Below are 12,247 nucleotides of genomic sequence, written 5' to 3'. Positions count from 1 at the left end.
CAGTTTACAAGGCCTGGGAATAATTTCCCTGACTACTGCAGTCTAAGTGCACGTATACATATATGCACGCATATACAAACACACATACCAACACACAAACAAAAACATGAACATAATTGCAGTATATGTACACCAGCTCTTAAAACCCAACACTCTCTCTTGTCCTCACACACGTTGTTTAAGCTATAATCCTGCACATTTGAATGTAAACAAATTTTCTTTCAGCTATTTTCTCTCACTGGAGTAATTAGGACAATGACTAATCCACAAATATGCAATTCATCAGCTTGTATAGTTGCTCAGCTTTTATAGTTGCCATATCTGCAACAAGCAGATATAATCATGTAAACTATATTACTATTGCAAAATACATTAACGCTATATCATCAAAAGCTAAAATCTGGTTTGTATTTTATTTGTTTGGCGGTAGAGAAGGCTGACAGACTCTGCATCAATTTGAATGGATCTCTGATTTAAATGCTTAAACACTGGAATAACCACTGTGTCCATATGTGTTGGTGATTTCAACAGAAATGTCGATCTCCATTGTCCAACTGTCTCCAAATGTCGATCTTTGTTGCTTTAACCAACACACTCAGACGAGCGTCTATAAAAAGCCGGGGTATGCTCGCGTTACGTAAGGGCATAAAAGTCCAAGCCATCAATATTGTATTTGAGAGGAAAAGACAGGGAGAGAGAGAGAGAGAGAGCGAGAGAGAGAGAGAGAGAGAGAGAAGAGACTGCAGATTTATAAATACTGGAAAAATAAAGATGGAAACGATAGGGCGCCTAAGCAAAAAATTGAAATTAAAATGCAGTGAGCGATATAAAGATAAATAGAAAGACGGCTGGTGTGACAAAAAGCTGAAGGGATTGAAAGACAGAAAAACAGATCGAGAGAGATAGACGATGAAGAGGAAAACCAGCAGATGTCTCCCTCACACTTAAACATCACATACTCTCCTCCTGTTAGACTTTGTCTCTCCATCACTTTTGTTTTGGTTCTTTTTCTGTTTTACTTTTGTTTTTGTTATTTTGTCTTTATTTACTTCGCCGTACTAAATTGTCCCTAGGTGTGAATGTGTGTGTGTGTGTGTGTGTGTGTGTGTGTGTGTGTGTTGGCCCTGTGATGGCCTAGCGGTCTGTCCAGGGTGTCTCCCTGCCTGCTGCCCAATGACTGCTGGGATAGGCTCCAGCATCCCCACAACCCTGAGCAGGATAAGCAGTTTGGATAATGGATGGATGGATGGATGGATGGATGGATGGATGGATGGATGGATGGATGGATGGATGGATGGATGGATGGATGGATGGATGGATGGATGGATGGATGGATGGATTGATGGATTACTTCGCCTCAATTTACCATACAAAATTGATTCTGACATCCAAGTTAGTATCCCGGTCTAGTATCAGTACTAAAAAAATACTAAAGGTACCGGTACGAAATAAGGTCCGCCTGGACCAATAAGGTCTGTACTAACAGGGCTTCTTATCTGTGCCACAGGTCACACAAAAATACATTGCACAACAGTTAATACAAGCAGTGAAGGAAGGTCACACATTCTGCCAGAAAGGGCTGATAAGCAGATTTTTCTGCAGAAAAACTTAAAAGTCTGTGTCAGCTAATATCTGCAATGCTTCACAGCTGTTAATTACCACACATGCTCCAGCAAATCATTCAGTATACTGCTGTCATGCATATTATATTGATGTCTGGTTACATTCACCAACAATGAAAACATTCATTAAATACGATGACGTTATGGATATTTGACAATTACCAGCAATAATACACAACTTTTTTTACACCGTGATGAATAAAGTTACTTCGACCGATATCAGTAAATTCGATACACTAATAAGCAGTGGTGGCTGGTGCTAACAATTTTTTCTTTTGGGGGCGGGGGGCGCAATTTACCTTGGCGCAGCACACCTGACAGCTGCTTTAATGTCCACACAGTCACAGAGTTATTAACAAGGACAATGTAGTCTATAGATCCCCCCCCCCCAAAAAAAATTGTTAGCACCAGCCACCACTGCTAATAAGTCTACGTCACTCTTCACTTGTATTTAGCTGTAACCCCACAGGACATGGTCTAATTGAAGAAACCACAGCACAAATCCACACAAACGGCATGTGTCCGTAGTTAAACAGGCCCAGGGCATTCAGAACCAGCTGTCAATCAAGCTGAGTACCAAGGGAGGGGCAGGCAAAGAGCATGGCTATTCACCATGAGACAACCTAGTGCTGAATGAATAGGCAGAGCAGACAGCTCAGATTCTGCCCTGCTCTGCAGCAGAACGGGGACAGCCCTTTAGTTTTTCAGAGGAGCCTATCCCAGCAGTCATTGGGCAGCAGGTGGGGAGACACCCTGGACAGGCCGCCAGTCCATTACAGGGCCGACACATTCACACCTAGGGACAATTTAGCATGGCCGATTCACCTGACCTATATGCCTTTGGACTGTGGGGGGAAACTGGAGCACCCGGAAGAAACCCATGCAGACACGGGGAGAACATGCAAACTTCACACAGAGGAGGACCTGGGACGATCCCCAAGGTTGGACTACCCCGGGGTTCGAACCCAGGACTTACTGTGAGGCAACCACACTAATCACTGCTCCACCATGCCACCCCTCAGAAGAATCGATTAAAGAAAATAATGATTAGATCGTTTATATGGGTCAAATACCACTTTAAGGCCACGGCTTTTTGTGTCTGTGTAAATTGGGCAGAAAATATATGATCACAACATAACGCCAGCATCATGTCAGCTGAGGCTTTTAGCATCATCATCACCAGTTTTAAAACAAACCCAGATTGTACATACGGACCAAACATGAATCATACCACTGGGGGGGAAAGTGACTAAGCAAACAGAGGGGGAGCTGTCGGTTTAATGGCAGGAAAACATTTTACCCCCATCTAACTAGCACAAACATGAATTACAGAGAAAACCGACTTACCTGTTGAGGGTTTCAGGCCACATCATCAGCGGAAGTTTGAAAAAGAATAAAAAAAGGGGGGGTAGAAAGATGAAGAGGTTACCTCAAAATCACCGTCATTGCATCAACAGTACATTCTGCTAACATGACCCATAACAGTTGGTCAGTGTTGAACATCAAAGTTCAACATGTGGCTTTTTTAGAAGCCCAGTAAGACTTTATGAAAATTCAAGGAAATTTTGGACATTCCTGACATACTCATGTGTAAAGCTTGTGTGAAGGAAACCACTTTGTCATTAAGTGGTAATCCTATCTGAATTGGAGCTACAAATCAAATTCAACCAACTGTTAACTCTGGCAAATCAATTATTCTAAGAGCATTTGACGTGCACAACTGCGTCAGGTAAAAGTCGTGTTTCGGAAACTGACAGAAGGTTCAGGAAAGGTGAGGAGAGAATCACACTGGAAAATAATGGTTTCTTTCAGCAGGATTTTGAGTGGCTTTGGATGGCCACAAAAACAAATAGGCGCTCAGGATTTAAACCTTAGAGCTACTGGGAGAGATAAGTATTAAAATGAGGGAATAGTCATTGTAGGGTTTCACTCAGTGTTTATGGGATCACACAGCCCACACGGACCTGCTCCCCTTTCTCATCTGGACACTGGTAGAGTAATCCAGAAGCATCTAGCACTGGCTGATAGATACCCACAGGCTATTACATGTCCAGGATTGTCTGGGTACCTTCATTAATAATATAATCCAGATTATGTAGATAGATTATATATCCAGAGTGTAGCCTTCAAAAAGCAGGGTCTGCCAGAATATTTTGTATTTCTGCTATAAATCTGACACTAGACCAATGCCAGGCTTTCTACTGGGCCTGCTGACTTTTCTGAGGGAAACCCTGTCATGGGGTTGAATTAGACTGACATAGAACAAAGTATTCAAGAAAAAAATAATAGGTCGAACTGACTCTACATTGGACCTAGATTTGGACAGGAGCAAGAATAGATTTTTAACCCTTCATTCAAGATTTGACCCTTTTATCGCAAGATATGGGTCATCTTGCTAAAAATGTAATTTTCTCATTCCTGTGTAAATCTTGCCACAGACGTAGAGTTTAAATCCCCCCATCATCCAAATAACAAGATAATTAGACTTATAAGAGTAGATCTCATGACTGGGTTTGGGAACCACCTTGGCCCCTTCGATCAATGCAAAAAAATTCAAAAGGTTTTCCACATTGTTGTTAAAGTGGGTACATTTTGGTGACTGCTGGCTTGAAAAACATGTCAGATCTGGCTCATATGGCATCAAAAAGTGGCCTTTTTTTCCAATACAGAGGAGTTGAGTCGCTTAAAGTATAAGTCTCAAGGTACAAGGTAATATCGTAGAAAATTAATCAAACTGTTTGGATAATCATATGTCATAGATACACATGGAGATGCCAAAACAAACAAATAGCAAATATGAAATAGCATGGCACTGAGGTACTCACTGAGCAGCTCCAATCCAAACCCTGTGACTTTAGTTTGTACGTAAAAAATTCCAAGAAAATCTTTCCAATTAGCCATTTGTGCTTATTTTTTTGATATGCTTTATGGCAACCAATAATAACTTAATGCAAGCAAGTTTTAAGAACGTATTGCTGGCAAGTTAGGTTTGTCTTGCAACATGCTCCGTGGATATCTATAGACTGAGGAAAGAGGGCAATTAAAAAGCAATATACAATCACATGGAAGGCAGAGCAAGCATAGAAAGTAGAGCTTTCACAAGCAGAGAGTCAAGTAATCAAGTACTTATGATAATAATAATAATAATAATAATAATAATAATAATAATAACAAGACAGACACAGTAAGCAAGGCAGAGAGGTAGATGGAGGACAATGAGATCAGATGATGGCAAATATGTTTGTCCTTGCAAAGTTGTTACTAGGGCCCGACCAATATTATATTTACAGGTTCAAAGCCAATGCTAACAGTTGAGAAATATAAAAAATTATCTAAACCAGAACAATTTACCAACACATGTTCCTGTCAATAAAGTTTGTCTTTGGTAGTTCTGTAAAACATAAATGTCTTTTTTAGGTGTTGAAATTTTTGACTCTCCAAAAACAAGACAAGGGGAAACACAGGTCTTGTGCTGAACTATACTTTTTTAAAAGATTTGTTGTAGATGTGTATAGCACCCAAAAAAACAGCCTTCAGTAGCATACATGCCAATTAAGCTTTATCTGTCGGGCCCTAATTATTACAAAAAATAATGACATTAAAGGACAGGACCATGCACCAAGCAGGCCTGGTAATCAGTCCATGAATGGAGAGCCATGCAATTTAAATTCATACACCTGCATAGACAGACAAGCTCATAGTAGGCTAATGGCTATTTCCTCCTGTCATATCTTAAATTCACTATGTTTAACTATAGCTCCCTAGCAAAATCTTCCCTGTAATTCACCAACCTTCCAGCAGAGGGAGCGGTGGCAGCGAGGACTCCTGGTGCTCTGAGTGTGCAGGGGGAGAGGAAGGGGCTGCAGGGGTGATGGAGGGAGGGGGAGTGACTGTTGATTTAACAGGTATGGCTGCATCAAAAGCAGGAGTGACTGATGGAGCTGGGGAAGTGGCTTCACTTTTACTAGGAGTAGCTGAGGAGCTGAGGGTAGGCGCTGACCTTGTGGCGGGCGAGGCAACAGTCACGAGAGTGGTGGCAGAGGGTGTGGTTGCTGTGGTGCTAAAAAGGGGAGTGGTTTCATTTGTATTGGGTGTGGCTTTTAAGTTAAACATGTCTGTAGAAGACATGTGTGCACCTGACGGGACAAAAGGCCGGGCTTCAGGGTTGAGGCTCGAGCTGACTGCAGTTTCAGAAATATGTGTGTCTGCAGTGGTGAAAAGGGAGGTGCTGGTTGTAGGAGTAAGATCTGAGGGGCTCTTGGAGGGTGGTGAGGTGGGGTTGAGGGCAAAAGAGGTTTGGGAACTGAGAGGGGTAATTTCAGATGGGGTAGTCTTTGTAGGGGGCGCTGTAGCCAGGGAAGGAGTGGTGGTGATGGGAGTGGTGGTCTGGGAGCCGGGTGTGGAGGCCGGGGGGGTCTGGAGGACTGAATCCAGGAAAGAAAAGGTCTGTGATACTGGGCTTAGGTTGTCCCCTGACATTAATGCTAAGCTACTGCTAACATCCGCAGGTAAGCTAGTCTTGGCACCTACATTAGCCGCTGAGCTAACAACAGCTTCAGAGGGGACTAAACACTCTTTAGCGTCATTTGTCATTTCAATATCTTTAGCCGCCGACACAGAAAAATCATCAACACACATGGGCTCATAAGAGCGTGATGATGACTCCATGGTGTAGGTAGAATGAGCGGCATTGGTCAAGTTTGTGGGTGCTGGTGAATGGGTAGAGGACAGTGCAGGGTTAGCACTGGGTTGCAAGTCAATTTCAAGCACTTTGGAGTCAGTGGCTGCAGCCAAGTTAGAAGCAACTGTAGCCGGTGTGGGAGAGACTGACTGCTGGGGCGCTCCCCACTCCTCTGGAAGTCTCATCCGACTTTTATTCTTCTTCCCCTTTACTCTACCCCCTCCTCCTCTCCCTCTAATCTCCCATTCCCAGCTCTCTTCCTCCTCCTCTTCCTCCTGCCCTCCTGCTCTGTCGTGGGAAGACGTGGGGCTTATCATTCCACAGCCGTCTGATTGGCTCACGTTATTCTCCACCTCCTGCCTATCCAAGAAGTTGTACACCTCATCACGGCCCCTCTTCTTCTTCTTCCTCCTCCTCTGCTTGGCAGGCTCGCCCCCTGGCCCCTGTTTCTCAGGGCTGAGGGGTTCTGAAGTGGAGGAGGTGGGGCTGCTGTCATCCATTGAACCACTGGGAGAGAGGGCGGGAGCTGCCAGGGGAAGGGTTTTATAAGAGGAGGAACCAATCACATACTGTGTAAGAAATCCACCTGCCAAAAAGCCATCAGATTGTGGTTACCATTGGCTGCCCTTGAGCCTTTCTAAAAGGGATGCTGACCTTGTACCATACTTATCAAAACTTTTGATTAAGACATGGATTATTACTGCATACTGCAACTTCAATTTAAATAGTTACATTGTAGTTATAACTGTCATTGTGTAACAGCTAAATAATAATAATTCTAAATATCTATAAGAATAAGAATAGGTTATTTTTTGAGTTCGTTTAATGATATCTATTATTAAGCCAAAATAAATTAACACCAAGTCCCAATTGCATTCATAATGGTGGATTTATTTAGACTGGGCTACAAGCAGTTGTTTGTAGGCTTTTGTTGGAGACAAGCTGAAAAATATATGCATTTCAGACTTCTATTATCAAAGCTAATAGGCATGTGAGAAGAGACCATTTAGTGATTCATCAACTCCATCTGTAGTGTACATGTAAAAAATGACATGATTGGTTAATTGGGCGAGATCTTTCTCTAAACGTTAAACTGTCCATGGTTCCTGTTGTCTATGATTACACATGTATGAAGAGAAATGACTTTCAGCTCTTTCCTAAGCAAAATCTGGATTTTTTTTCCCAAGAGCTCAGAATAAATTTATCTTGAGATGAAAACTATTTTATTTCTTTTTGTGTGGTCCCAGCCATAGTAACCATAGTTTGACTGCTTTTTGTCCCCACTAAAGTAAACCCTTTGGGTGTTCTCACAAAATATCTGATGTATGTGATGGTGCCTGCTTTTATAAATGCACATGGCTAGTGGTTTTGGCCTATTTTACAGGTCTCAATCTAGATTATTTCAATTTAAAACTAGCATTTTATGCACCAGGAAGGCTCTATATACAACTGTAGGACAAATTAACACGTGGAAACTCAGCACATGACAAACAACATTTGATCTGTTGTATTTAACACAGTCAGTAGCGACATCTGTTTTTGTGTGTGGGCTACGTCTCACCTACAATATCATGCCATATTGAATGGCTCCAAATGATTTGGGAAACTTGTAGGAAAAGGACAGATAGTAATTTCTGCCACTGAGTATGCTAATGGTGAGTATGAATGGACAGCTTAGCCATTAGAGCTATTGAATTAGAAGATAGTAAAGCAAACTTTTTTTTTGTTTTTTGGTAATGTCTTGTAAAATCAGACCAGGATTTTTCTTGTAACTTATGATTTCTGGATCATCAACAAGTTGGGATGCTATTGGGACTGATTCCAATTTTGGCCAGACTGCCAAAAACGAAAGACAATAAAAATAGAGCATATTCTTAATTTCATCAACAAAATTTTTTATCATGGTGATCAAGCAGTTTATCTGGTGTGATTCTCTCTCTATCAGAAGATAAGTAAAAACGACTGATCCTATCATCATCATCATCATCATCCTCCTCATCACACAGACCAGGGAGTACAGCTGGCTGTGCATGGGGAGCAGCAAGCACAAGCAGCAGAGCAAAAAAAAAAAACTAACTGCTCACACAGACACACTGGGGACCATAACCAGGGAGCAGCAGGCAACCGGTCCAACTGAACAAGTTAAATTAAGCTCAAATTGCATCTAATGCCTGATAGTGACAAGTAAATGCAGGCAGGTTGGAATTATCATGGAAAAGAAAATGGATCATTGTCATACTAATGCATGGCTTGGACGGCAAATCAAAATTCAACACTTGATATACACAGGCACTCCAACTGAGATTTTAATTTGATATACATATATATATATATATATATATATATATATATATATATATATATATATATATATATATATATACATATATACACACACACACACACACACGACAAAACAAGAGGAATGCGGAAAGACAAAATGAGAATGTAAATGCATGCAAGCTGTCAAAAAACCCATGTAAAGCAAAACTTGCAAAAACACATCAGTTTACATTCAAAAACAAACATTACATGTTCTCTTTTCGCTATCTTTTTGTGATAAAGGCATCACAGTTGGTTACAACTGTTTTGCTGAAGCTATCTTCCTCAAGTATAACTGACATCTACTCAGAAAGGCCAGAAAGCGAGAGGACGAATATAAAAAAAGAGATACCCCCCTCCTCTCTCTTTCCTTCTTTCTCTCTTAACAACTCTGACCTCATCGCTTTCTCCGTCTGTCTCAGTTTCTTTTTTGATCACCCAGCATTCCCCTTTCCCTTCCCCTCGCTCTTACATCACTAAATTTTAATGAGAGTGGACATAAAGGTGCATTCCCCTCTAAATCTGGTACCTTTCTCCACATTTCTAATTGATTGAAGTTACTATTTTCACCTCATGCCCTTCACTGCTTACACAGCTCTAAACTGCTCTCTGCAGAGAAGGTGCAAGAGCATTATCATCCATATTTAATATGATAAGGTATTTAATGGGAGTTGGTCATAATCTGGAGTCTGGCACTCTGCCAACAGGAACAGTATTGCTCACAAAAACACAGCATTATGAAAGAAGGGGTAGAGGAATGTTCTTTCACAAAAGCTTACATCAGAATCCTGCAGAAACCTTGTATTTCCAAAACACCCATTTTTAAAAAAATAAACAAGCCTTGAAAAAAAAATTGCCTTGGTGCAGCAGGAAAACAACCTGTTAAACAGTGAAGGCGATGTGACCCGTTAATTACCTAAAAAGTTGTCAAAAAGAACATTAGCAATGGCGGGAAAAGATGAGGTTTGTAGATCTGCATGGCACCAGTGTTAATGAATTTAATCTGTATGAGCTTTGCACAATTTTGCTGCCAATTAAAAACTTGCATGATTTTTTTCCCCAAATTCTACTTAAATCTAACTATGTGGAAACATAGAGATTAAAAAACTGAGCAAGTTATTTTTAAATTTGGGTTAAAACTAAAAGTATGGTGTTCCATGTTTCACATTGATTGATAAACATAGGGCATATGAAATTCATTCATCTACAATTATAACAGATTCAATATAAAAAAACAGAGAATAGGTCTCTTTTTAAGAATTTCTTGTTACAATGAAATTTTCGCCCTGCATTGGACATTGGAAATAGTAGAAAATGGATTTTGGACATACATATCTGAATGAATCTCCACTGAAGACAGATGGTAGAGAAGGGGTAAGTAACGTGACATAAGGTCACGAGTACTGGACCACATGTAAACATATTGTCAAACATATCAATCTTCTTTCAGGGATAAGCTACATGTGATTACAACCAAACAGACTTGGAAAAAAAAGAAATGAGCCCAACATAATAACATCCAACTGATGATCAAAAACATCTTCTATTCCACAGGGGTTCTGATTTATATTAACTTTTTTTCCAGTGTGATTAAAAAAAAATCAACAGTCACATTTTTTCATGAGTCTCCCATACTAAATAAATGAACATCTGATGGATATAAAGAAAACCTCTGACCAATTAGAGTCAAATGATGAAAAAGATTTTTTCATTGGTGCAAGCATGAGACTCTTGTATAAACTTAGCATTACACAGATTTCCCATTAAAATGCTATTGGATATGCACATCCAAGACAGAACACATTTATTGCAATATATAGTCATCCTTGACCTGGATTCTGGTTAGCATTTGGGTTTACTTAATATGTCTAGAAATCAGTTTATGAAACTTAATTTTTGCTAGTTATAGAGAACAGCTAGCCTTGCAAACCCATGTAAACTAGCAGCAGGACTTGAATGGCTTGCAAGGTGAGAGAATTACAGTGAATTGCAGTGGTAATAAACTGAAAATGTACCTTTTTTGGGGGGATTTTTTTCTCCCTTTTTCTCTCCAATTGTACCCGGCCAATTACTCCACTCTTCCCGAGCCATCCCAATCTCTGCTCCACCCCCTCTGCCAATCTGGGGAGGGTTGCAGACTACCACATGCCTCCTCTGATACACGTGGAGTCGCCAGCCGCCTCTTTTCACCTGACAGTGAGGAGTTTCACCAGGGGGATGTAGTGCGTGGGAGGATCACGCTATTCCCCCCAGTTCCCCCTCCCCCCCGAACAGGCATTCTGACTGATCAGAGGAGGCACTAGTGCAGCAACCAGGATACATACCCACACCTGGCTTCCCACCTGCAGACACGGCCAATTGTGCCTGACCAAGCCGGAGGTAACACGGGGATTCAAACCGGCGATCCCCATGTTGGTACGCAACGGAATAGACCGCCATGCCACCCGGATGCCCAAATTTGTCTTTTTTTTTGTCCATTATTTTGTTGGTGGCAACATTTTGACATATCTGAAGCTTAGATTATATGGGCCCTTGACTGCTGTCATCCAGGTTCTGAGGCCTCAGTCTCTACAGGTATTTCGTATGATTGCAGACCTGGTGACGTTACGTGTTGTTTTCATTTAGCTAAATGCTGAATTTAGTAACCAGTTTATAAGGCCTCCCTCTTTGAATCTTTAATCTAACAAGTTTAAACATCCATTAAATGCACCTGCAAGCATAAGAAAGCAGTAGTCTGTTGAAAATGCCTGTAGTAAATTGTTGCTGATGCAGCATATTTCTTCTCCTGTAGACATTGGACTAGAATAGTAACGGTTATGTAATGATCAGCAAGTACCACAAGTTGGCTTTTAACAAGCAGGACTATATTTAGAAACAAAACAGAAGAGAACAGAGCCAAAAAATAAAACCCTCAACCTGGTATGGCTGGGAGGTTTTAAATCTTACATAATTCACATTTTTTAGGGTGAGGTCAATATTCTTGTGATTATGAAATGTTAGATACTGAGAAGGCTCTAGAAAATTACATTCGACGACATCGAGTTTCCCCTTTAACCAGTGAAAGAAGTTGGTTTGCACTCACAAGTAAGCTGAAATACGACACCAGATATATTTCCATTGTGCAGTATTGCAAATCCATACATTAATGTGGGTAGTGAAAGACTTAAGATCTTGAAGATAACCAATCTTTACATGCACCTCTGTTTTAGTTTGATGGATTGCAGCAGGCAGAATACAACTGTAATGTAACCAAGACAATACAAGACCCTGTTAAGATTGATAGTGAAGTTAATGGTCCTCAAAACATGTCACATAAAAGGCTGCTTTACTCCAAACTGCAATATGTGTAATACAGTTCTGCTTTTAACTTCTAGTGCTGCTACCTTTTCTGACAAGGTATTTCACCCTTCTTCTATCCCACTCTAGAAAACAGTATCATTTGGGGATAAATATGGTTTTTGGAAATGTGTGAGAAAATTCTTGTCCGATTACAGACAGGGGAAATGCTCAAAATGCAACTTCCTGCAGCATCGTTTCTATGAGGGCATTCTCAAACTTGAATACCAAGGCTTGTCCCACAGGCGTAACCACTAATCGATAATATTCTGAGTGTACAAAACAA

The 12,247-nt window shown here is 40.8% G+C and overlaps 1 protein-coding gene across 1 annotated transcript in view; it reads right to left on the bottom strand.

Annotated features, from left to right (window-relative positions):
• The window catches only part of LOC130124227 (microtubule-associated protein 4-like), a 79,807-nt gene that overhangs the window by 39,126 nt on the left and 28,434 nt on the right, over window positions 1-12,247 (bottom strand). The window contains exons 4-5 of the mRNA XM_056293680.1: window positions 5,749-6,829; window positions 5,414-5,604 (exon numbers count right to left, since the gene is read on the bottom strand). Of these exons, the coding sequence (XP_056149655.1) occupies window positions 5,414-5,604; window positions 5,749-6,829 (1,272 nt within the window). The remainder of the gene's footprint in view (window positions 1-5,413; window positions 5,605-5,748; window positions 6,830-12,247) is intronic.

This window comes from Lampris incognitus, chromosome 14 (assembly GCF_029633865.1).
Source record: "Lampris incognitus isolate fLamInc1 chromosome 14, fLamInc1.hap2, whole genome shotgun sequence".
Lineage (NCBI taxonomy): Eukaryota > Metazoa > Chordata > Actinopteri > Lampriformes > Lampridae > Lampris > Lampris incognitus.
Note: the sequence above shows the minus strand (reverse complement) of the source record. Positions and strands in the feature narration are given on the sequence as shown.